This window comes from Podarcis tiliguerta, assembly GCF_965153285.1.
Source record: "Podarcis tiliguerta genome assembly, chromosome: 1".
Lineage (NCBI taxonomy): Eukaryota > Metazoa > Chordata > Lepidosauria > Squamata > Lacertidae > Podarcis > Podarcis tiliguerta.
The window spans coordinates 23,671,373-23,697,996 of record NC_139534.1 but is presented as its reverse complement, the minus strand read 5'-3'; the positions used below and the strand labels follow the sequence as shown (position 1 = coordinate 23,697,996).

Sequence of the window (26,624 nt, the reverse complement as noted above, 5' to 3'; positions counted from 1 at the left end):
AAATAAAAAACCGAGTCTCAGTAGAGACCCTTGGGGAATTCTGTACTTCCCCCACTGCAATTTGAGAGCTTTCCGTTTGGTCCTGCGCTCTGCTGCTTGCTGTTTAGAAGTTACTAATCCATAAAACGACCTGCATGAATTCTAAGTTTGCTTACTTCTTGTAAGCAATTCTTTAACTTTCTCTAGCAAACCGTTTAAGTGAATCATAAGATAAAATCTTCAATCCTCATACAATGTGCCTCATTTTAGATACAAATCTATAAGGATAGTTGCAGAGGTGCTTTTTTAAATGAAGGTGCTCCATGTCATAGAGTATTGTCACCTCTTTTTTCTGCCCATGGCAGCTATTTTGGGTTGGCATCCATGTCCCTGCACCTCTTCTTTTTTAACCAAAAAAGCACAGGATAGTTGCAATTTATTTAGTACCTTGTTACCTGTTAAATCACTGATATGGTGTAAGTTATCTCTGCTAGATAAAATGAATTGATTTGGGGGAAGTGATAGAAAAGTAAACTCATTCGTTTATTGAGTTTTAGACATGTTCATTGTAAAAATCTGGGGGGGGGGGGCACACACCCTCCCCTGCAAGACATTTCATTTGGACACAGAGAGAACAGATGGCCTGTGAAATACTCAGGACTAAGAACTGGGGCGAGATGCAATATTCATTAAATCTGTTCAGTATCGTATTCATTCTTTGCAAGTACAGCCCTTAGGTATTGGCGCATCTTCTAGTGTAGCTGGGTCACTGGTACGGAGTCTGGGCCAGATGATTGAAGAAGATTTCCCTCCTCTATTTCCGAACTAAAGCAAGACTCATCTCTCACAAAGGATTCATCAGACTTAAAGGCAGGGGTGAAAAAACATTTTCAGACTGAGGGTTCAGGTGTATTGAAAAGCTGGGGGGGGGTTAATATCCCAATAGGGGAAGGGGCCAGACATACACAATCACAGAGACCCTTGACACAATGCCCACTTCTCTTGCTTTCTCAACAGCCACCAATTCCATCCAGCCAACATTCTGAAGTTTTGTTTTCTTCACCTTCATACAAAGTGCATCAGATTTCTGTTGATATTTTTCTGGGTTGTTGGCTTCCAATAGCTCTCCTTACTGTTGTCACGAGTCCCGTGGAGATGTCCCAGAGGCGATGGTCTGATCCAGTGGAGAAATGGGAGGTGGCTGGACAGTTGGAGCTGCACATCCCTGGGGAGGCTCCTAGTGGGATGGGGGAAGGTGAAATTGGGACCCCTAAGAGGTTTCTAAGCCCAAGGAGGGGGCCAACAGTCTAGAGCAGCCTTTTCTAACCGTGGGTCCCCAGATGTTCCTGAACTACAACTCCCATAATCTGTGCTGGCCATGATGGCTACAAATGATGGGAGTTGTAGTCCCATCTGCTCACTGATAGGAGGAGGAGGAGGCACTGGAGGCAAATCCACAACAGGAGGTATCTGGCTAGGAGTGTCTGCATCCTTTCCCTCCATCCAGCTCTCCACTCTCTAGACCAGCCTTTCTCAACCTTGAGTCCCCAGATGTTGTTGATTTGCCTCCAGTGCCGCCGCCTCCTATCAGTGAGGAGTCCCCACCCCCGAAATGACCAGTAGTAGATTGGCTGCTGACTTGGCACCAACACTGCCCATGTCTCTCAGAAGCACAGGGATGAAGTTTGCCCAAACAAACTTCACAGTCCCAGCCCTCTTGATAGAGTGCCCATTTGTGAGCCCCAGTCCTGGGATACAAAGAGGAGTCTTGGACAAGTCGTAAAAACAGTAATGCTTAATTTCTAAAGTCAAACAAGCTTGAGGCCCCAAAGTTGCCTTCTTTGTAATGGTAACTTCTTGTTGTTCAGGGCTGAATCCTGCCACTTGTGGAAACAACCAGGTTCCTGGCAGTAGCAGCCATTCCTTTGTTTCTATAGCATTATATCCCCTCTTGCCCTGTGGGCTGCTTTAACCCTCTTTACCGCACCCACTGCCCTTTTATGCAGGGACGAGCACAATACAGTGGTACCTTGGGTTAAGAACTTAATTCGTTCCAGAGGTCCGTTCTTAACCTGAAGCGTGCTTTCACTAATGGGGCCTTCTGCTGCCGCTGCACCGCTGGCACGCGATTTCCGTTCTTATCCTGGGGCAAAGTTCTTAACCTGGAGCAACCACTTTCTGGTAGCAGAGTTTGTAACCCGAAGCGTCTGTAACCCGAAGTGTCTGTAACCCGAGGTACCACTGTAGTAGATTTATCAGGGGTCAGCAAACTTTTTCAGCAGGGGGCTGGTCCACTGTCCCTTAGACCTTGGGGGGGGGGGGCGGACTATATTTTTGGGGGGAGAAATGAACGAATTCCTATGCCCCACAAATAAAAACAGAGGTGCATTTTAAATAAAAGCACACATTCTGCTCATGTAAAAACTCCAGGCAGGCCCCACAAATAACCCAGAGATGCATTTTAAATAAAAGGACACATTCTATTCATGTAAAAACACGCTGATTCCTGAATCATCCGCGGGCCAGATTTGGAAGGCGATTGGGCCAGATACGGCCCCCGGGCCTTAGTTTGCCTACCCATTAATTTAGATGTTTCTCTTTTTGAGACATGCTCTTTTGATGACACAGGTGTAGTGAATCCCACAGAATGCAGGGGATCAGACGCCCTTTGCTTTGACAACCTGAATGCTCTTTCAAATACCTTTGTATCCTGTTATTTCAGATAAATCCCTTTCCTAGGCAAGCTATTCCAGTTTTTCCAGTCCTGTTCTTCATTATTTTTCTCTGAAATCCTTGTGAAAAAAGCAGTTAGTCTTGAACACACAGTAATACCCCCCTGTGCGGTAAACACACGCTTCAAACAGTGTTGCACATGCTACTTCACTTGAGGGCCAGTTATTGATCTTCAGCCCAGCATTACAATTTCCCTTTCTTCATTCTTCATACATCCTTGACGGCATCTGCCTGCCACATTGATGGATAACATTAAGCTCAAGGCTCTGTGAAGCGCTTGGTGCACCAGCATAATGCCGCACAAGGCATAATAAGTAAGGAGAAGGATGATTGATTATTTAATTTCTATACCGCTTAATATATTTTTAAAAATCTCTAAATGTTGCACAGAAAACTGAAGCAACAACAGGCAACTTAAATAAAAATATTACAAACATGCGGTTTCATATTAATAAGTTACATTAATACAGTGGAGCCCTGCAAGACGAATGCCTCGCAAGACGGAAAACCCGCTAGACGAAAGGGTTTTCCGTTTTTCAATGCGCTTTGCAGGACGAATTTCCCTATGGGCTTGCTTCGCAAGACGAAAATGTCTTGTGAGTCTTGAGATTTTTTTTCGCTCCCCACCCCCTTTTTCTAAGCTGCTAAACCGCTAATAGCGCTAAGCCGCTAAGCGGGTTGCTTCGCAAGACGAAAAAACCGCTAGACGAAGAGACTCTCAGAATGAATTAATTTCGTCTTGCGAGGCACCACTGTACAAAGTTTTATCTATCTATCTCAGTACCAATTCATTTTCCTTCTAACAAACACCATCAGTCTCAGTTTTTCCACCTAGGATCCCACAAACTCTCTGCTCACCTGCAAAATTCTCCCAACAAGAGTTCCTGGAAAGAGCAGATCTCACCCTAGTTTCTCACTCTAGACTTGTTTTTTTATGGCAGGCCCAAGGTGGATAGTACTTTCTCAGGCTGCCCACAGCTGTGTCCCATTCAGCCGCACTCTCTACACCTAGTTCCAGATACAACAGGTTTGTTGAGTTTCCCACGGGGTCCAAAGGATGGGGAAAGGGCCTTCAGCTCTCCACCCTCTGTCCTTTCCTCTTCCTCCAGCTGGTTTCTCTTGGGTGGCAAGAAAAAGCATGTGAAGATCCAGTGTTGAGAACAGAAGCTGCCACAGCAGAGCAAACTTTATTAACTGTATAAATTACGTTGTTTCTCCTCTCGGTTATCATTTACAACTCCTTTAAAGAAGCACAAGGTGGATGAAGAGTGGCGAACAAACAAGGTGTTTGTTTTTGATGGCATAACTCTGAATACTTACTCTGCAAGATCCTGGGTCCAATTTTCCAGGCACATTTTGTACCTGGCTATCGGTCATGTGCAACCAAGTGAAGATGCCGAGGTGCCATGATAGCAGCTGACGTCTCTACCACCTGGAGGTGCGTGCCTAGGGATCCTTGGCTCTTGACCGTTTTCACACACATCCCGTAGAATTCTACAGTTATCTTTTATCTTCACAATCGGAATGACTTTCAAGGAACCAAAAAGTGGTATTGAAAAACATGACTTGAAGCATCTGGCCCCAAAAATAGCAGCTAGGCATTTCGTTTTGGTGACTTTAACCCTGTTTAAGGAGCCATTTGGCACCTAGCTTGTATATCTTAGTTTCTAACTCTTCCTGGGTCTGAGTTTCTCTTTATTTTGGTGAAATTGTTTCTATAAATTTTATTCCATTTATTATTTATTATGCTAATTTTAATGGGCTATTGCCAGTGCTAGGCCTATTGAGAGTAGACCAATTGAAACTGTTAGACATGACTTACTTCAAGGTAAAGGTACCCCTGACAGTTAGGTCCAGTCACGGATGACTCTGGGGTTGCGCACTCATCTCGCTGTGTAGGCCGAGGGAGCCAGTGTTTGTTCGCAGACAGCTTCCAGGTCATGTGGCCAGCATGACTAAGCCGCTTCTGGCGGACCAGAGCAGCGCATGGAAACGCTGTTTACCTTTCCGCCGGTGCGGTACCTATTTATCTACTTGCACTTGATGTGCTTTCGAACTTCTAGGTGGGCAGGAGAATGACTTGCTTGAGGACATTTAATTCAATGGAACTTCTCTTGAGTAGAACCTAGTTGGATACAACCCCCACTCGTGACACACACAACGAAACCTGCCAACAGCAACCTACCAGTCACAAGAATACTGCAATACCCTTGGCTGTGTGACCCAAGCAAATGCTCCCTTCACTGGCATGTATCACAAATCTCCTTTTTATCACAAATACACAGCCTGCAAAAAGCAAACAAGCAGGATACAAAGGGAGTTTGCTCTTCCCTCTTGCTGTGTTCTTGTTATTTTTTGTATACGGTCACTGTTTAAAATACAATAGAAAACATTGTTGACAAATGTAAAAGTCTGGCAAAGCACCCAGCCAGTTTTGCAGCTTAGCTAGGCAGACGTGAATAAAGAATTCCTGGAGGAAAGCTTTACTTCCTGGTAGGAGAATAATGCCTTTGTGAGAGGTATGAGTTTTCGGCCAAGGAGAAGTTGAAATAGAAGCCGCAAATGCTACCCTTTATGTTAAGAAGCAAGGCTGGGAACCTCCCCAATAGCTCATTTGGGTGTGTGGGAGGGGGAGGCACTGATACACAAAACTGCCAAAAGAGATTAAACCCCTGCCTGGTTTTCTGGGGAGGGAAGAGGAGTTGATGCAAAACCCATACTTTGCTTACCCAACTAGCAACAATATTTTGGCTTCTTTTTTAGAAGCCCCAATTGATTTGAAAGATGTATAATGAAGGTGTCGGCCGAACCTCCCCAGGGAGAGCATTCCACAAATGGAGCAACTGCAAAAAAGGCCTGTTTCTGTGTTTCCACCTTCCAGGCCTCTCATGGTCCGGGTTAGGTCCATCTGGGGAGAGGCGCTCCTTGAGGTATTGTGTTCCTGAGCCTTTTAAGGCTTTATAAGTCAAAAACAGCACTTTGAACTGGGCCCAGAAACTAATTGGCAGCCAGTGCTTTTGGGCCAGGATCGGTGCTCAAACCGTCTTGCCCTGGTGAGCAACCTGACAGCTGAATTCTGCAGCAGCTGAAGTTTCCGAACCATCTTCACCAGTTTTTTTGTTTTCTGGAGCAGAAATGGCGTGATTCAGACAAATCAATAATAACTTCATTTGTGCCTCAAAATTGTTCATTTGTTTTTTGTTGTTGGCAAGGTCTTGAATTCTACTTCACTCTGTGTGTAAAGTAAAATAATAAAAAAAATTTGTAAGTGATAATTAAAGGTTGGCTTTCTATTAGTTAAAAAGCAGGTTTTCAGTCAACCTCCAATTATATTATTGTCTCTAGCAGACGTGTGACAATTTCATATTATTTAAACAAGAGAAACCATTGCTTATATTAATTGTGTGTAAAGGATAAAAGGGCTGTGTGATACTGAGCAAATATAAGTGAGCAACAGATGTTCCCTATCGGATAATTGTTAATGTTCACAATATGCTACTTAAAAATTAATAGCAGTTGTGGGAATTTTTTTACAGTGTTTTTAATGGTGAACGTAGGTGACTGATCAGCCTTGAAGTGAAAATGTTTTTGTGAGTGTTCTTTTAGAACAACAAATGGGAGAGAAAGGGATATTTGGGCCTATTTACATTGCAGGAGAGAATAGTCACATTGAAACTAGAAATTCAGATTCTCAAGAAGGAGGGTGCTTCTTTTGTAAAGACTAGTCATTTACTTTTAAAACAAATTATGTCTTGGAACAGAGACATAATAAAGCAAAGTATTCGTATTTAAGATTCAATTTTTCACAGAATATTGGGTGTATTTGTCGCTGTTCGCCCTCCCACCCCTGGTAGCCATCTGCTTTCCTTCCTTGGAACCTGGACTCATTGAAATCAATGAAAGGCTTTACTATTGATTCACTTTGAATTGGATTGTGTCCCTGGTGACATATGAGTGACTTGAAATTCCACTGATGTAAAGGCGTGTAGAAAATACTCAGTGCTTAGTCAAAGCAAGGTCCTGAACTGTGCCGATAACTGCAGAAAATCAATTATTTTGTGCCGCTATAGAGAACACTTGATTCTAGATCACCAAAGTGTTAATTTATAAAAAGACAGCAGAGCTCGGAACTTCCTGGAAGCAACATATTTTGGCTCAGATCTAACGGTAGGCATACATAGCCCTGTAAAATAAGTTAGAACCCTACCTACCAATAATTTGGCAGAGAGAGGGGAAATCCGGCTCCCAGATAGTTGATGACATTACTGCATTTTATTTTACAGAGCTTCAGACACACAGTCTGAGCTGCTGGATTAGACTGGAAGACGGCACTTACAGCACAGTTTGCCTATACCAATTTGGGACATGTCTGTTCCTAGACTAGCACCATTAGCTGAACTTGGGCACATGTCTTAGAATAGTCGCTCACTATTTCCAGGCATTTGGCGCATATTGAGAGTTACTAAGGGCCAAACTACACATTTAGTATCAAAATGTGCAGCAAAACTCCCTCCTCACATAGTTTTTCTTCCTGGAGAAGTTCCTTTAGTGGGGTGTAATTGCTAGTGGAAAAGCAAAGGGGGAAGAAGTGCTTATGTGTGAGTGTGTGTGTGTGCACCTACCTTTTCTTTCCAGATTGCATTGCCCTTATTTATTTATTTTTTTAAAACATATTTACAGTGGTACCTCAGGTTAAGAACTGAATTCGTTCTGGAGGTCCGTTCTTAACCTGAAACTGTTCTTAACCTGAGATACCACTTTAGCTAATGGGACCTCCCGCTGCTGCATGATTTCTGTTCTCATCCTGAAGCAAAGATCTTAACCCAAGGAACTATTTCTGGGTTAGCAGAGTCTGTAACCTGAAGCGTCTGTAACCCGAGTTACCACTGTATTTATTTTCATTACAGAATTAACACACACACAAACACACACACACACACACACAATGTCTATCATGGCTATGTGGTTAACAATACCATACAGAAGTATATTGGGATATAATACCCATTAACTAAATTGCACCCACTTAATTGATTTTCCACTAATGGGACCTTCCAACATTTGCCTTTGAACGTGTCTGGCATGAAGTCCTATTTCAACAGCTCCCAGCATTATGTACCCAACCCCCCCCCCCTTCCCAGGGCTGGCTAACAGTAGTCTACCTTCAAGTGGGTTAGATTTGGCCCTGAGGTCTGCTAGTTGCTGATGCTTACTAAAAGCGACAGCAATTTATCTAGTTTCAGAGTGAAACTGTATTATATATAATTAGTTTGGCTGCACATAGCCCAGGCAATGGATACGGCTCTGCTGCTTTCTATCACCATTCTGGCAGCTGTGCTCTGTGATAAGACTGGCCATTAAACATCAGTCACTTGAATAAACATCTCTCTTAAAGCCAGGTGAAAGCCACACACGGTTGGACCTGGTCGTTGCCTTTAATTTGCTGCTGCTGCTGTTATAATTTTGTTATTTTATTAATTTTGTAACCTGTCTTTCACTAGTAGGTTCCAGGACGGGTTAGAGCAATTTCAAATTCGTAAATTAAGAACAATTGAAACCATTTACAGTCACAGGAGTATGGTGAATCCCCAAAACACACGGAGATGAGTGTTCAGCATAATAGCAAAGATGCAAGACACATATCTGTGGGAAAGAATGCCCTCTCTGAACTTCAGAGGGTGGCAGAACTACCAACAGCCCCCCCCCTCCCGATCTTAATACCTGAAGGATTCTATAGAGAAGGAGGCAGTCTTTCAGATATTTGGGACCTAGGTCATTTAAATGGTATTGTGAGCACCTTGAATTGGACCTGGAAACAAATTGGCAGCCAATGTAGCTGTTTTTGAACAAAAGTTTAGAATACCGCGACAAAGCAAGGTTTTATAAGCAAACCCCAGCCTGTAATCTGGCTTCTGCATTTTGCTTCTGTGTTGTCTTCTCAAGGACAGCCCCGCATAAGAGTACATTGCAAAGAGCAAATCTGGAAGTTACAAGAGCATGGAGTACCAGGGCTAAGTTGTCCTTGTCTCAAAGTGGCCGCAACGAGTGAACCAGGCAGAACTTGTAATAGGCTCTCCTTGCCATCAAGGCCACCTGGACCTCGAGTGACCATGTTAGATCAGTATAGTGGCAGTCCAAGATGGTGTCAACAAGCTACAGGTGCAAGATCCCATTCCTCACATAACAATCCCTCTGCAAGCAGAAATCTAGCATATCAGAGAGCCAAGTGACCTTTCTTAATAATGGGCTCGTTTTGGACCTGCACCAAAATGGCTGCCCCAGTTTGCCACCACTGCCTAAAGGTGACAAATTAGCCTTCAGTTTTGTGTTATTTCTGGAAGGAGGTGGGGGTCTTGGTGCTTTGTCCATTGGGTGGGAGTGCTTACCAGAGCGACAGCGGTGGCTTTTACCCACTCTTCATTTGTAAATTGTTGGTGGGCTGTGGTTTTTGTTTTTTTGTTTTTTTGGTCTTAGACTCAGCACTACATTTCAAAGTGACCTGCCCGATTCACAGTTGTCTCAATCTGGAATGGGATCTTGACAAAGGGTGAAGTCAATGGGTGTTTCAAGCCACAGTGGATTAAACTTTTAAAAAGATGTTGCCTGTGAGTTGAGTGGTTTCTGGGAGCTTCTGTTTCTCTTCCTGCACCCCTTTCTACCTTTAAAGCTAAATCAGTGGTGTTTTGGAGTTCATACAACTCTGACTTGTAATTTTAAACACAGGAAAGTGTGAGGGCTGTGGAGAGGAAAGGAAGAGCCCACCATCATTGTTGCTCATATAGGTAGTGGCTTAAAATAATAATAATAATAATGGTAATAATAACAATAATAATAATAATAATAATAATAATAATAATAATAATAATAATAATAATAAATAAATAATAATTATTATTAATGCTGCTGCTCTGACATGTGCCTCCCACCCAAACTTGATGAACCAGTTCTTCCCACACTCCAGCCAAAATGGTGCAACTGTTCTGGAGCCTTTGAAACTGCACTCTGCTTGGGAATAAACCCCAAACTAGGCTAAACAAACCCAGCCATAATTCATTTTTTTGTCGTAAGGAATTTTTTTTTAAATAAGTGGGGGTAATGTTAAAATGGCAGCCCCTCCACCTCCAGCCCATAGTGGTGCACGTTACTTAATAGTTTTTGGAGTCTACTGTCTCATTCTGCTGCCTGTGAACCAGGGCAAAGTTTTTGCCTAGGGCTGGAATGAAGTTGACAGCGTGCTGTCAAATTCCCGCTCCTAATTTACCCTTTTAATTGGGTGCTCCTTGATGATGAGACCAACAGCATTAAAGGAAGTCATGGACAGACGGGAAATGTATTTTATTGTACAGGGTAATGATTCGTTATTAGCAGGCTAAGTAAGTACTGGGCTTCTTCCAGTATGAAAGAGCTGTTAAAAGCAGGTCCTGGGAGGCAAGGGCAGCGTACGAGAAAGATGTGAAGATGTGTTTTATCCAGCAGCTCTTAATAAGCAGATAACAGCTGACAGCGCTGGATCAATTCCAGCACTGTCCAGTTGCTCTCCAAGCACAGAGTGGCAGGTATTTTGGAGACCAGACGTCACAGACACGTTGGCTAATGTGAAAAACAAATGAGCAACACAATATTGATTTAAAAACTATTTAAACACAGGGTTCATTGCAGTAGATATATTTATAGAGAAAGAAATGTGGTGGTGGTGATATATGTCTGCTCAGAAGTATGTCTCATGGTGTAACTCCCATGTAAGTATATATTGGACTGCAGATTTAATCATATATAGGCAACCCCCTGTTTACGCTCGTTCAATATGTGCGCGACTGTGGCTATGTGCATTGCACCAACCTGGAAGTGACCCAGAAAGGTCATAATAACGTCTCGCAGGTTTTTTCAATGGGTTTCAATTATACACAATTTCACCGATGTGCTTGGTACCTCAGAACGTAAACGGGGGGATGCCTGTAATACAAATATTCATTTCTCAATACAAATTGCATTATTATTTTGTGTAATTTATATATTTTTGTGTGAATTCTCCAGGTATGCATGCATTCGAAGCTGATGGTTTCTTTTCTGTCCCCCCCCCCCCCTCATTACAGTGGTACGTTGGGTTACAAACACTTTGGGTTACAAACTCCGCTTACTCGGAAGTAGTACCTCAGGTTAAGAACTTTGACCCAGGATAAGAACAGAAATCACGCGCCAGCAGCAGGAGGCCCCATTAGCTAAAGTGGTACCTCAGGTTAAGGACGGTTTCAGGTTAAGAACGGACCTCTGGAAGGAATTAAGTTCGTAACCCGAGGTTCCACTGTATAAGTAAACGGGGTCCATTTGTTTCTCTTTCAGGTCATGTGACTTCTAATTTACTGCCCTAAACAAATATGCCTACCCCATCTCATGACTTAATTTAACAGTTGAGATTGGTACGGAGTTTATGTGGCAGAGAGCAGTCTAGAACCAGGGGCATAAGAGGAGGCTGGAGAGGAGGGAGACCAAGAGGCAGCGATGAATCAAGCTGGAGAAGAAGCCAGGCTGTCTTCCTCTCCTGCTGCGACCAGCTCCCCTCACCACTAGAGTCCCAGAACCCGAAGAGGTATGAAGAGGGAGGAGCAAAGACAGGCAAGATAACGGAGCCTCAGATTGCTTGGAAAGGACCTGGGGGAGGAGGAGACTTAGGTAGCTGTGGGAAGGCAGGGACCTTCAGCCCCTCCCAACTGGGGAGGAAGATCTACTGGGAAGAGTTGCTGTGCTCTCTTGGCCGGCCTCTTAAGCTGTCTTTTTCTTTGAATAAAGCGTTAACTTCACTGACACCATGTGTGTTAATTGCTGACTTGCTCCTGGCCCTTTAAAAACCAACCAACCAGAAGTTAATGGCTCATTCCCTCCCTCCCCTTGTAGCCACTGGCCCTTGCCCTCATATGTACAATTGCAGGAGTGCCGTACACGTATTAGAGTAATTGATGCTCACCTTAAAGGGAAAGAATACCAACACACGGTGGAAGCCATAATGTCTCTAGTTCCTTGCCTCCTATATTTAGAAGGTAAAGGTAAAGGTACCCCTGACAATTAAGTTCAGCCGCGAACGACTCTGGGCTTGCGGTGCTCATCCAAGGGAGCCGGCATTTGTCCGCTTCTGCAGACAGTTTTTCTGGGTCATGTGGCCAGCATGAGTAATCCGCTTCTGGCAAAACCAGAGCAGCGCATGGAAACGCTGTTTACCTTCCCGCCGGAGTGGTACCTATTAATATACTTGCACTTTTGGGGTGCTTTCTAACTGCTAGGTTGGCAGGAGCTAGGACCAAACAACGGGAGCTCACTCTGTCATGGGGATTCGAACTGACAACCTTTCGATTGGCAAGCCCAAGTGGCACAGTGGTTTAACCCACAGCGCCACCTGCATCCCACCCTATAATTAGAAGGTACTCTACTACAATTTCCTCCAAAACCTAGATGTATATAAGAAGATGCTTAATACAGAGTCAGACTGAACTCGATACTGTCTGCCCAGACTGGCAGTGGTTCTCCAAGATTTCAGATCAGAGTCTCTCCCAGTCCTGCGTTGGGGATGCTGAATGTAGAACATAAGACATTCTGCATGCAAAGCAGATGCTTTGCCACTGAATTTCAGCCTTTTCTCTTTTGTTACACTCTTAGCTAGAATGCACCTTAACTAGAAGGAGGGAGGGAACAGCAGCTTGTAGCCAGGTTTTAAATTGGCAGATGTTAGCATTTGGCACCTGAACTTCATGTATTGGGAAATCAGTGTCCAGTTCTATGCACACTTACCAGGGAGTAAATCCCATTGAAGTAAGTGGGACTTGGCTTTGCAGTCAGAATATTTAAAATATTTCATTAAATATAAAATAAATTTCATATGTTTCAGCTATCCCAGTTTACCAATACAATCTGAAATTCCGGAGGAAAGCACTGCCTTTGCATGTTGTCACAACCAGGAGTCTCTTTAACCCATACCCAGAGATGCTGTGAATTGAACCTGATACCTTTTGAATTGAAGGTATGAGCTACTGCCTTATCGCCTGGTCACACCATTGCTAAAAATACATAGCATATCTGAAAATGGAAGATGATAGTGTGAGTTTCTAGATTCACTGTTATTCTTCAAGATTGTTTTCTACCCATGGCATCAAGAATGTTAAATCTCCCAAGTAGAGGATGCATTTAAATGCTTGTGTGTGAACCCTAAAGCCCATTCAGTTCACAGACTGGCATTTCATACGCTGGCAAGACTCATTTTGAACTGCTGGTAATATATTCTAGGTCAGTCAAGTCGTTAGTCAAAAGAACAAGCACTCCTGTGGCTTTTTAAAACAAATTGCAAAGCAAGCAAACACAACAAGCGAAGTACTGTAGAGCCTTCCACTGTATATGCTGCAATGTGTGTGGGGAGGAGTTGTTGTTGAAAGGCGAGTGGTCAGTGGCCTGTCCCTACTTCCGTCTGTAAAATATGGGTGTGTATGAAATCAGTACCCTTCAACAGAGAGCCTGAGAGCATGTTGTCAGCCTCTGTGGTATTATAACTTCTGTTCCTCCGCCATCTTAGGATGCTTTCCAATAGGCAGCTCCTGCAACCAACCCAAATTATTACCCTTCTACTTTAGGCTGCGAGTGGAATTGCAAATTGGCTTTCTACAGTACCAGGGGTCTTGCGCTTTTTGTATGGCTGTGTACAGGTTACTATTTTCTCTGGCTCCAGTACACTTCCATTACTGGTGTTTGAAACCATCGACCCATGGCATTGGCTACAACCTATATCTATCCTGTAGTTCCCCAAGAAATGCTGCTGTCTGTTCCGCCCAAACCAGCTTGCATCTGGTTTGAAAGTGTAAGGCACATTCACCTATAGTTGAGCTGAGAGGTGTATATATGAGATAGCTGTTGCACATGCCCGGATAACTTCATGAACATGTGTTGGTGGGGTTGCAGGTGTGGCGAAACCAAACAGATAATGTACACTGGGTCAAAATATCCCTGTCCCTTCCCTGGTGTGTACAGCAACGTGCAGATGTGAGTTGAAACATAGTGGAGAGAAGCGATCTTGCTGTGCTTTAAACTGCTAATGTTTGTTCTGTGCCTGTTTTTCCACACTACTTGGTGTGATTTAGCCATGTGATTAGGGAAAGGACAATTTGCCTGACTAGCTTTTTTTATTATACAGGTTACATACGCTTCAGGTTACACACTCCGCTAACCCAGAAATAGTGCTTCAGGTTAAGAACTTTGCTTCAGGATGAGAACAGAAATTGTGCTCCTGCGGCGCGGCGGCAGCAGGAGGCCCCATTAGCTAAAGTGGTGCTTCAGGTTAAGAACGAACCTCCAGAACGAATTAAGTACTTAACCCGAGGTACCACTGTATTAAGAAACCTGGACCATTTATAAAAAAAGATCAGTTATTAAGTTTTTCTAAAGTCTTTATTTAAGCACTATTTCCAACTTGATTTCAAGATTTATAAAGGTGTTTTTAAAAGTTAAAAATGTATTAGAGCAAATTGGAAGAAGCTAAAATAGCAATTGGAAGGGCAGTAGGGAAATAGTGCTATAGCACTCTTTCACTTTATTTTAATTTAAACAGTAGCAAAAAAAGGGGGGGGATTTCAGTGACAGTTTTTATTTTTTTTAAGAAATCCACAATGTTAAAAAACGCAATTGTGTCCACAGAAAAAATAACAGCGAAAGAGTGGGGATAGTTTTACCTGCTAGTATCTCACTGCACATGTTAAACTGCAATTCTAGGGAAAGAAAACAACAATTTACGTTGCAGTAATGTATATTGGTATATGCACCTTTATATTGATTAATGCATTTTTCTCATTTTGCAGACTTTGTTTCCACTCCACCCTCAATAATTTAAAAATCTATATAGACACCCAGCTCTGCAGTCTGGAAGTATTCTTCCATTCACATGGCACAGGCTGACTGTGCACTACCCCCGTTCTTGTTGCCTGTCTTTATTAAGGTCTTTGCTTTGATGTAGACTCTTAGGTTCCTATTTCTTCCTTCAGTGGTACAATATTAAGCAGCAGCAGGATCTCACTTATCTGTGTTTGTGGAGTTAGCTTTATACACTGCTAGTTTAACTTCTCATCCCCATCACTGGACCCAGAAGAATCACCTTCTGGTTCTGAAGATGAGAGCTAGGGGTAAGGGTCTCTGCAGGGCCTGCCCACCCATGAGGCAAGGTGAGGTGAGTGCCTCAGACGGCAGGATCCATAGGGACAGCATATGTGGCCTCCAATGACTGCATCACCTGACTGCATCACCTCCTCAACAGCCCTCTCCTAATGCCACCTCTGCAATGGCCTTTCGTCAAATAACAAGGACTCCTGGTCTCCTCCCACTCTTGTTCCCGATATAGATCTTTACTCCCCTCCTCTTCCCTGGACGGATGCCATTTTATGGTTCGCCTCAGGTGCCAAAAAGTTTTGGGCCGGCCCTGGATCCCTTTTTCTGGAAACTCGACTAGACCAACCCACCATTCCCATTGTTTAATATTGGATGAGGAGTCCATTTTTGTATCTAGTGTTGGTGCTGCAGTCTCTCACTCCGGAACGCCAAAATTTTCACATTTCCTTAATGGATGCCTTGGGTTGTTTCCCAGCATATGTCACTGGTTTCCATACAGAGATAGATAGAAAATAGTAAACGGTGGTAAATACAGTGGATTCAGCAAAGGATTGAGTTGAGAGGAGAAATAATGTGTATATGCCAAGATATGGTTTGGATGAAAATATTGTGTAAGTAACTCTGAGTATATAAATATAACAGCAACAGCAACCCCCAAATAAATACATTTTTGTTACATTTTCTTTTCTGTATAGCAATAGCACGACAAGAAAAACGAACAGTGAAACATAACCATACAAAAGAACAGAGGATTGCCTTATACTTAAAACATAAAAAACAGCATCGCATGTGTATCCCTGGAAAACCACATTTTGAGTCCAATACCCAGAAGCCAAATAGGAGATGTTTGGCTATTGCTTATTGTTGAAATATATCACACTATATATGCCCACATGATTGATGAGGAAGTTAACCAGAATCACCTGCAGTTGTTCCAGAGGCAGTGTTATTTCTACAGTCAAACCCGGGTCCCGAACGCCTCCGTTACCATACATTGAGGCTCCCGAACACCAAAAACCCAGAAGTGTGTGTTCTGGTTTTCAAACGTTTTTCAGAAGCTGAATGTCCGACGTGGCTTCTGCTTGAGTGAAGGAAGCTCCGGCAGCCAATCGGAAGCCACGCCTCGGTTGTCGAACATTTTGGAAGCCAAACAGGCTTCCGGAACGGATTAAGTTTGACAACCGAGGTTTGACTGTAGTTACTTTAACTGAACCTGTGAGCTTCTCAGCTAGAGCTATTCCCCATACCCTCTGATAATAAAGATCTCTGAAGTTATACAAGCCAAAAAGTGCTTTGAACTGAATCTGTAATTGACACTCTCAAAGCTATATGAGTGAAAAGCTGTTCCATCATTGAAACTGACTATAGTTTTGTGCTTTATGCTGAAAGACATAGAATGTAAACACAATGATGTAGATAAAGTGCACAGCATTCCACACAGAAATCATGTTTCTTCAGATGATAGTGGTTCAGAGATAAGGTGCAAGCCTCAGGGGTAATCTCCTCCAATTCCTTAACCTCCCAGCTCTCACATATTCCCCCCAAGCCCTTCTGTTGCTTGCTGTAATCAAAGTTTTCTGGGATGCCCAAATTGGTTGATGGCTAGCTCTAACCATTATTGCCCCAAACCATGCTTGTTTCAGTTATTACAAAACCCCATACTGGTTTCAAATTATAACCTGGAGGCAATTCAGAGCAAGTTAGGAGAAAAGCACAGATTAGAGAGCTCACGTTATTAGTTCCTGAAGAAACACCAAAGTTTTCTGTAGAAGTTCATGTGGGTCAACGGCTCCTACATCATCCAAGGGTGAACTTAAGAGCTATGTACTTTGAAAGGAAGGCAGAAGAGTAGCCAGGCTGTGGTGCTCAGGTTAGCAGCTCTTGAAGAGACCCCCAGAGGTCTAAGAGAAATTTGTTGCTTTGTTGTTTTGCCCTTTGCAACCCTTCTTTTGTAGGTTTTGTAGTTTAAACCACTTTCAGGTGGTATATACGTAAATGTACTATACAGTATATATAGGAGTCTGGTTAGTGATGTATGGAAGTGAGAGCTGGACCATAAAGTAGGCTGATCGCCGAAGAATTGATGCTTTTGAATTATGGTGCTGGAGGAGACTCTTGAGAGTCCCATGGACTGCAAGAAGATCAAACCTATCCATTCTTAAGGAAAACTTTGGCCACCTCATGAGAAGAGAAGACTCCCTGGAAAAGACCCTGATGTTGGGAAAGATGGAGGGCACAATGAGAAGGGGACGACAGAGGACGAGATGGTTGGACAGTGTTCTTGAAGCTACCAGCATGAGTTTGACCAAACTGCGGGAGGCAGTGGAAGACAGGAGTGCCTGGTGTGCTCTGGTCCATGGGGTCACGAAGAGTCAGACATGACTAAACGGCTAAACAACAACTACAACAACAACAACAAGGAGTCTGGTGTGATGTAATGGTTAGAAGATCGGACTAGGACCTGTAAGACCAGGATTCAAATCTTCACTTGGCTGTGAAGCTCACTGGGTGACCTTTAGCTAGTCACCATCCCTCAGCTTAACCTACCTATCCAGGATTCTTGTGAGTGTGATAGGAAATGGAGCTCCTTGGAGAAAAGGTGGGATGTAAATGCAAAACTAAATGAATAAACAAATATATCTTGGTTAGTACCCTGATTCAGATGTCACAATAAACCAAAGAAAGACAAAAATGTAATCTGCACAGGTAAGTGAAGGAGTGAAAAACAAACCCGTGGCACATTCCTAGTCTCAGAGCTAAGTCAGTATATGTTGCTTGTGCAACATTTCAAAAATTCTTACCATTCCTTAGTCTAACCTACTTCACAGGGTTGTTGAGAGAATAAAAAGGGAGGGCATACACACCACCCCAAACTCTTTGCAGGCATGGCCAAACTTGGCCCTCCAGATGTTTTGGGGCTACAATTCCCATCATCCCTGACCACTGGTCCTGTTAGCTAGGGATGATGGGAGTTGTAGGCCAAAAACATCTGGAGGGCCAAGTTTGGCCATGCCTGCTTTAGAGAAAGAGTAGGATAAAAGTTTTAAAAAAAAAAAATATTAATGAGTTTTCTCTGACTTCCACACCCTAATAGGTGACCTGGTCTCAGCTTAAATCTTTCACAAGCACCACTTGATATGGAAATTTCCCCTTTTTGTCTTATTTCAATAAATTAATTTCACGTTTAATCATTTTACATTGTCTTACCATACATTATTATTTTTGTGTGTCTTGCTTTCCATACATGAAGGCAGTGCTGGTTTGATTGGCTGCATTTTTCATTCAAATAGGAACACAAATTAGAATGCCTGTCTTTCACATCAGTTGGAAGTACTTAGTACAGTCTAGATAAATTAGCTTAAGTGCAGCAATAATTCGGGAAATTAAAGGCCAAAAATGTTACAGGTCTTAAGTAGCAATCTCATTACAAACATGGGAAATGAATAAAGGCTGCAAAGTTGCTCTTAGAATGATTTTGCCATAATTTTAAATGTTGCTTAGTTTTTATATCCTGTGACAAATGGACACTTCTTTTTTCTTCTTTACAGTTGTGATATTACTAGGCATATTTTCCATAAAACACCGACGTTATATAATTGTGCCGTAACTGAAGTTTAAATCTTGCATACGTTTTCATCAAGAAAAGTTGACCCAGTAGACATTTCCCTACCTAAATCAAAACTCTTAGCGTATTAAAAATGGATCCATAGAGGGTCCAAGAAATTACAGGCCAGTTAGCTTAACTGGGGAAACAGTTGGAATACATGATTAAAGACAGAACCACCAAAGATAGATTAAAGGAAGGAAAGGTTAGTTGCATGAGTTGCCTTCCACTTCTGCAGTACTTGATGCAATCCAATGAGCCCTCTGAGAGTGCCTTTTCTTATCAACACCCCCCCCCCCAAAATTATGGAGCTGATACTGCTCTTTCTTCACAACTTGCTGTTGGATCATTCAAAAGAGGTACCTTAGAGTAGAGGTTTGCAGAAATCGTGTCCTCATCACGGAGGGTATGTGTTGTGGTGAAATAATCAAGATTGACCTCACCGTTTGTGTGGGTGGGATCATTTGGATAGCCACAACAACCCGATTGGGTCCCTCAGTTGCTGGGGCAATTCTGGCCAATGGGGTTGAGAGAATTTGCAGCTGGGGGACCTATTTATACCGCTGCACGTTGTGTCGAGCTTCCTCTTAGTGCCTCGTGCATTGAATCACCCGCCTACCCTACCTATATTTAGGGTATAATAATAATAATAATTAATAATAATTTATTATTTATTATTTATACGCCGCCCATCTGGCTGGGCTTCCCCAGCCACTCTGGGCGTCTTCCAAAAAAATATTAAAATACTGTAATGCATCTATGTATTGCTGTGACCCTGCTTTGCCGTTGTTGGTCATCTGTTTTGGGGGCAGGGGCCCGGTAAGAATTTCCCCATTTGGCTGATGCCACTTGGGTTTCACCTGCCGTGTAGCAAATCATCACAACTTTGTAAGGTTTGGCGGTTAGGCGTTGGTTTGAGGTGTGGTGGAGGGGAGGTTGCCACACCTGCCCCTCCCAATGTGCGATAGGGTATTCCATTAAAGGAATCCAGGTGCTCGCCATGCTTTTGTCCGATCCCCTTCCAGGGGTTAGGGCAGGGGTCAGCAAACCTTTTCAGCCGTGGGCCGCTCCACCATCCCTCAGACCATGTGGTGGGCTGAACTATATTTTGGAGAGAGAAAAAAGGAACGAATTCCTGTGCCCCACAAATAACCCAGAGATGCATTTTAAATAAAGGACACATTCTACTCATGTAAAAATATGCTGATTCCCAGACCGTCCGCGGGCCGGATTGAGCAGGCGATTGGACCGCACCCAGCCCACGGGCCTTAGGTTGCCCTCCCCTGGGTTAGGGCCACACCAGAGCACCTGGGAGCATTTTGGGGTGAGGGTACGCCTGTGGTAGGACCAATGTTCCCCCAGTATGTTTACCCTTACTGACTTCTGCCGGTGTCCAGTTGTCAGTGCTACTCTGCTGGAGGTGTAGGTGCAGCTAGGCGAACCAGTGCTTAAGCAAACCACTCACATTCTGTAATCAATAAAGTTGTGGCCAACATTATGCCAATAATAGTTGGTGTCAACTGTGTCTTTCTTTGGGAGGTCTTGGGGGTCTTCACACACAAGATAGTAGACGGCTATATTACTTAATGTGTACAGTAACTCGGATATAAATTTGAATGTTTATATGCGGATCATCCCAGAGTATGGTTCATGGGAGGAACTGGCTCCACTTCTAGAGCCAGGACTTCAGTGTGCATCCAGCTCTTGCTCCCTTTTACGCTGGTGGACTTTGGGGTTCTAGTTAAAAACAAAGTGGACTCCACATGTCCATATTGCCCATGCTTGCCCTAGAGACAGAGAGTTTGGAATTTCATAAGTGATATCACTCTCTACTGGATATACAATGCCTTCTCTCATCATCTACCAAATACAGTAAATTCTTTGGTTTTCTGCTCCTCCCTGCGGACTCACAGCTTTTATGATTGCTTGTAGACATGGATCAATAATTTAGAAAGCCCTAATAATCGTAGCACGTCTTTCCTTTTTGCAATTAGCTGCTGCGTGCATTTTGGTTCTTCTGTAACAAAGAGCATGACATAATCAACTTTTTAGTACCACTGCTGAAATTGACTTCCAGTCAGTAATTCAAATGCAATAAAGGAACAGCTGTGAATGTAATGGCTTGATAAAATGCTCTTCTGCTTTATATTTAGGATATTTCTTTTCGCACAACCATATGACACCTACTCTGGGCTAATTGCATTGTAATCCACTTCATTACCTGGGTTATGAAGGCAGAAGATGAGCTATTTTGTAAGCATTATTTTACCTAGTACTGAACACTCTTATGTGTTGGGATCATTTGTACCAGCAGAGATTTGTTTGAGAGTACTGCGTATATTGGAGGAAGTTTTCAGCACCATCCTGAGTAGCATTATTAAAAACCATTTATCTTAGGCTTTTGGTTTGTTTGTTTTTTTAAGATCAAGCATAAGTAACGTAAGGGAGAACTTGTCTGTGAACACAATATAGCGTTCTTTGTAGAAACAACTAACATTAAGTATCCTCCTGAGGCACAAATAAGACCTAATATATAAGAACTTGTAATATAATTATAAGTGTGTGTGTGTGTGTGTGTGAAAGGGAGAAGGAGGGAGGAACCACACCAAATCACCTCAAACTGAGAATCACAATCTGGAAATGTTAATCCAAACTTGTATTAAAGGTGTTGCCTTTAAGAGAAACAATAAAATGTGTGAAGTTGAGATTTAAATGACCCAATATACATATATGAATGGCGCCCTTTATTGACTAGAAGCATAGCGGTGTAATCCTATACATGTCTACTCAGAAGTACTTCATAGTGAGTTCATTGGGACTTACACCCAGGTAAAAATGTATAGAGTTACAGTCGAACATTGCTTTGCTCTATAAATACCCAAAAAGTTAACTTGTGCATTATGGGTGCCTCCAACCGTAAGAATTTTACGAGAGTGATTCAATCGCCTGTCAGAACTTTCGGTTTCCACATTGAAAGTGAATTAAAGTTCTTTGTCACCCTAGTAAAAGAACTCCATTAAAAAAACAAAATAAAACTGAACTTCTTGCTGTTTAAGATGGGGGAGCACATTAGTAAGTCTGGGATGAAGATATGACTAATGGAATGATGTGTAAACACCATGCAAGCAAATCAGGATGATTACTTATTGTCGTATAACTTTCTAACTCTGTGATTCTGATTCTTTGAAATATTTTTAAATGCATGTTTGATAGCTATAGTAGAAATACTCGTTAGTACCATTTGTTCGATTTGGAGGCAGGCTCCTAAATCTTTCTGGATGTACCGGAGTGAGCAGAATAGTGAGAAACATCTGCTAGCCAGGAGAAATTATAGGGATCAGTAGACAAAGTGGAAGTCCAAATTACATGATTATCTTGAATCAAGACCCTTGATACTGATGGCTGGTTTCATTGGATCTCTTTTCAAAAAAAGTGGCAGAATAGTTTGAATTGTAGAGTTGGAAGGGAATATTCATACTTTCCCACTTCTATTTTATATGCACACTTTCCTTAATAAAATATATTTCTGTGTGGACTGGTAGATGAACGTTTTTTTAAAAGACACTGTTATGTATACCAGTAATTTGAGATGTGTGCCAGTGGGATACTGAAAGAACAAGTAACCGAGAATCAAATAATTCTGTTTGGAAGGGTACCTGAGGGCCACCTAGTCCAATCCTCTGCAGTGCTGGACTTTCAACTAAAGCATCCCTGACAGATGACCATCCAATCTCTGCTTAAAAACATCCCATGAAGGAGAGTCCACCACCTTCTGAGGGAGACCGCTCTACTGTCAAATAGCTTACCATCAGAAAGTTCTTCCTGACGTTTAGTTGGAATCTCCTTTCTTGTAGCTTGAATCCATTGGTTTGAGTTCTACCCTCTGTAGAAGGAGAAAACAAGCTTGCTCCATCTTCCATGTGACTGTCAGGAGCTCAGCCTACACTCGAGTAGGACCCTGGTAGAGACACATGCCGAACTGGCATGTTCTCTCCCTCCTGGTCGATCGTTCAGGAGCTTCAAAAGCTTTCTTCAGCCTGAACATCACAGCAACCGATGCCAACAGACATCGGCACACTTAGGGATCCGCAGAGTCTGTGCAGTTCGCGTGACAGACCTCAGCAGCTCAGCATTTTGGCTAATCTACTTTATTTACATTTAAACACACACGGAACATGCATCATGGCTCCCTCTCTCTCTAGCATCAGACAGCAAAGAGAAAAAGTACAAAGGACAATAGTCCCACTTCACGGAACACAGTAACACAAACATCCTGTCTTCATCACTTCCCACTCTGTGGAGTCAAAACATATACTGTCATGTGAAAGACAAGAATCCCATGACTGCAGTCGTGGAGCAGGAATTCTAACAGTGACACCCCTTTAGATAGATCTCCTCTCAGTCTCCTCTTATCCAGGCTAAACTTATTTGAATGTGTACTACCTGGTGTAGTTCATTGTATTTTCACACGTTATCTTCCATGGAAAACAGAAGTGCACATTATCCATCCAGCATTATGTTGGCAGGTATGTTTCCAGGATATTGCCGTGACACTGTTTTGCTTAATTTTTTACTACAGTGGTGCCTCGCAAGACGAAAAGAATCCGTTCCACGAGTCTCTTCGTCTTGCGGTTTTTTCGTCTTGCGAAGCAAGCCCATTAGCGGATTAGCGCTATTAGCGCTATTAGCAGTTTAAGGGCTATTAACGGCTATTAAAGGCTTAAGGGATTAGCGGATTAGCTGCTAAAAGGCTATTAGCAGCTTAGCGCTTTAGAAAAAGGGGTTGGGGAGTGGAAAAAAATCGCAAGAATCGCAAGACATTTTCGTCTTGCGAAGCAAGCCCATAGAGAAATTCGTCCTGCGAAGCACCTCTGAAAACAGAAAACCCTTTCGTCTTGCGGGTTTTCCGTCTTGCGAGGCATTCGTCTTGCGGGGCACCACTGTATTAATATTCTACAATATTGTGTTGCATTTCCCACTCCCTTAAAAAGACTTTTTTTACTATAAGAAGGGAGGAAAGACATAGCTATGTAATTACACTATTGGTAGATGTATTCTTCTTGAAAGAAAAGGGGGAAAAATATCGTGAGAAATTATGTAATATATGAAGAAGCTGTATGTGTTTTACAACTTATATATATAAAAGGATGTATATATGCTGAGACTTAGAAATATTTCTTTAAGGGTTCCTCTTTTTTATTATAAGGACTGTTCGAAGTACATTTATAAGTTAATTTCAAAGGGGAAATGTTTGCTTTAAAAAAATTGTAGTTTATAAAACAAGACAACCAGATACAAGATAGCCTTGGCAAAAATGATATAACAGGAATACACAAAGAGAAAAGATTCTGGGGGAAAGTATGCATTTATTCTCTTCGTTTAGGTGGCAGAAGTGAAGCCAAGGTCTTTTGGGACCTTCTTTATATCTCCTGTAAAGAAAAGAAGTTTTGATTAGGTAACATAGTTCTTTTATCTTCCATAAGTAAACCTCTACCAGTGTGAGGAATCCAATTAGAGACTACTGTAGAGACATAAATTGATCCAGTCAAGAGAGAAATATCGAATGCCTTAAATTTTTTGAAGTATGAAATGGACTGGAGGCAAATAGTCAAGGATGTAGGAATGTTCTAGATTTAGATGAAGTGAGCAAAATACCAAGGGACCGGCGTAAGAAAATATTTCAATACTCTGCTGTGCTTTTTTTTGTTGTTATTAAAAAAATCCATATCTGTTTTGACAATAACCATACAACAAATTGGATTTCTGGGATTTACATTTTCTTGAGACCCTTAAACCTTTGATTTAGGTGATGCTATGTGGTATTGTTTAGATATAACGCTTGTGTTGTTGCACAATTTATAATCAACACAAGATATCCATGATAAAATTCTAGCATACATGTGTGGATCTTTCAGGGGCTTAAGCTCCCATCTTGCTGTAATAATAATAATAATAATAATTAATAATGATAATTAATAGACTTTTATTTATATCCCACCCTCCCCAGCTGAAGTCATGCTCAGGGCAGCTAACATCAGATACATAACATTGGTATAAAATCAAACAATAATTAAATTACCTCCTTAAAACATGTCAAAATCAAATTAAAGTCTAATTAGATGGCTTTCCACAGGGTAAGGGTTGGGAACAGTAAGTGTTCATCAGCCCAACTCTTTACGCTGATCTTATATGGGCCTGTGAGAATGCTGGGAGGCCTCTTTCATATTAGTTCTTATACAAAAAGGAAAGGGGAGTCAGGCTGAGCCCTGACCAAAAGCCTGGTGGAACAACTCCGTCTTGCAGGCCCTGCAGAAAGATGTCAAATCCCACAAAGCCCTAGTCTCTTGTGACAGGGTGTTTCACCAGGCCGGGGCCAAGGCCAAAAAGGCCCTGGCCCTGGTCTAAGCCAGTCTAATTTCTCTGAGGCCTGCGATCTCCAAGGTGTTATTATTTGCAGAACGTAAAGTCCTCTGTGGGGCATACCAGGAGAGGCGATCCTGTAGGTACGAGGGTCCTAGGCCATAGTGGGCTTTAAAGGTTAAAACCAGCACCTTAAACCTGATCCTGTACTCCACCGGGAGCCAGTCCAGCTGGTATAGCACTGGATGAATGTGATCCTGCGGCGAAGACCCCGTAAAGAGTCTCGCCGCGGCATTCTGCACCCGCTAGAGTTTCTGGGTCAGTTTCAAGGGCAGCCCCACGTAGAGTTACAATAATCAAGCCTGGACCGTCGCGTGGATACAGTGGCTAGGTCAGGGTGAGAGATAATAGGCTGGGATGGTTGTGTAATAATAGTTCAATTATTGCTCTCTACTATGTATTTGGGGGAAAAAATTGTTTGAACTCGCATCTAGCAAAACCCAGAGCTAGCACCCAGGGTGCACATATGATGTAGGAGTGGTTTGACATTAATGATGGCACCAGTGCTGATAAATGCTTCACAGAGCAGAGATGTGTGCTGCCACTTCCAGCTCTTGTGAGGTTGATGACAGGCAGTTAGCTTATGGGCTCAAAGTGCAGAGGAGGCACTTCTGAAACACTTAGATCCTAAGAATTAACTGGTGTGACCTTTGACTCACGTCTTAGGCAATGCAAGATTCAAGTAAAATTGAACAGGTGCATTTTTCGATCAGTTGCAACTAATGTGAATGAGGATGGGGGTAGGTAGGGCTGAACATTTTGCCAGGCCATATTTTTAAAAAGTGTTATTTCAAGTCTCGTAGTGAATTTATAGGCATTCTGTCTGAATAATCCGAACTGGAGGGAAATATACTTAACCCTAAGAAGCAAAGAAAAAACCAGGAACATGTGGGGGGAGGGAAATAACATTTGTATAAGTACAATATACAGAAATGCAATATGTGACTATGTTTATGATCGTTACCTCATGCACTACAAAACATGCTCAAAGTTAAGGTTTAGCAAAGGCCAGGTAGATGGAAGCAATCACTATCAAGTTGGTAAGTTCAGCCTGGGAAATGTCTGATGGTCAGCACTGCAGTAGATTGAATGCAGAAAAGCATTCTGTTTTAAGTCCCAATTATAACCTTTTCTTTCTGTTTGGGTAGGATCGCCGCTTTAATGACGAGATTGACAAACTAACTGGATACAAGACCAAGTCATTGCTTTGCATGCCCATAAGAAACAGTGAGGGTGAAATTCTTGGTGTTGCTCAAGCGATAAATAAAACACCTGGAGGTGCTCCTTTCACCGATGATGATGAAAAAGTAAGTTATTTTTTCCTTTTTGCTTGGCAGTACGGATAACATCCTACATAGCTGTTTTCTCAGATGTGTATTAAGGTTTGCATCTTGATTCCCATAAAGCAAATGCATCGTTCTATTTGTAATCAAGCATTTTTTTTGTATTGTTCAGATGACATGCCATTATTCCACATATCTTTAAGAATCAGTACATTTATTAAGTAATCTGTCTCCCTCTGCTCTGTATTATGTAAAACTCTTGTTGTTATTCCATATTTTGAGATAAAGCTCACAATACAATTATCACTAAAACCACAGTGACTTCTTTGGCATTTCCTTCTTATATGAGACAATATATCCAACCATTTATTTGTTGTATTTGCTATACTGTCATCACTGGAAAGCTCTCGATTGGTGGCTATCATTTTGCAAGACTTCTATGTTCAGTTTCTGTTAATTGATTCTCGTGA

The 26,624-nt window shown here is 42.3% G+C and overlaps 1 protein-coding gene and 1 long non-coding RNA gene across 7 annotated transcripts in view; one reads left to right on the top strand and one right to left on the bottom strand.

Moving 5' to 3' along the window:
* The window catches only part of PDE11A (phosphodiesterase 11A), a 153,928-nt gene that overhangs the window by 4,125 nt on the left and 123,179 nt on the right, over window positions 1-26,624 (top strand). For 4 of the 6 annotated variants that reach the window (XR_014503949.1, XM_083407533.1, XM_083407534.1 and 1 more), the window contains exon 2: window positions 26,020-26,178. Coding sequence is in view for 5 of the 6 variants with exons in the window: in XM_083407533.1 (XP_083263659.1) it covers window positions 26,020-26,178 (159 nt within the window). In the remaining variant the exon portion in view is untranslated. Of the gene's footprint in view, window positions 1-22,906; window positions 22,978-24,097; window positions 24,119-26,019; window positions 26,179-26,624 lie in introns of those variants that run through there. The other 2 variants (XM_083407535.1, XM_083407536.1) reach the window with 2 other exon arrangements.
* On the bottom strand, window positions 23,798-24,744 carry LOC310665318. The gene is made up of 2 exons (XR_014505398.1): window positions 24,531-24,744; window positions 23,798-23,880 (listed from the first exon to the last, which is right to left on the bottom strand). It is a non-coding gene; the product is annotated as an uncharacterized lncRNA (long non-coding RNA).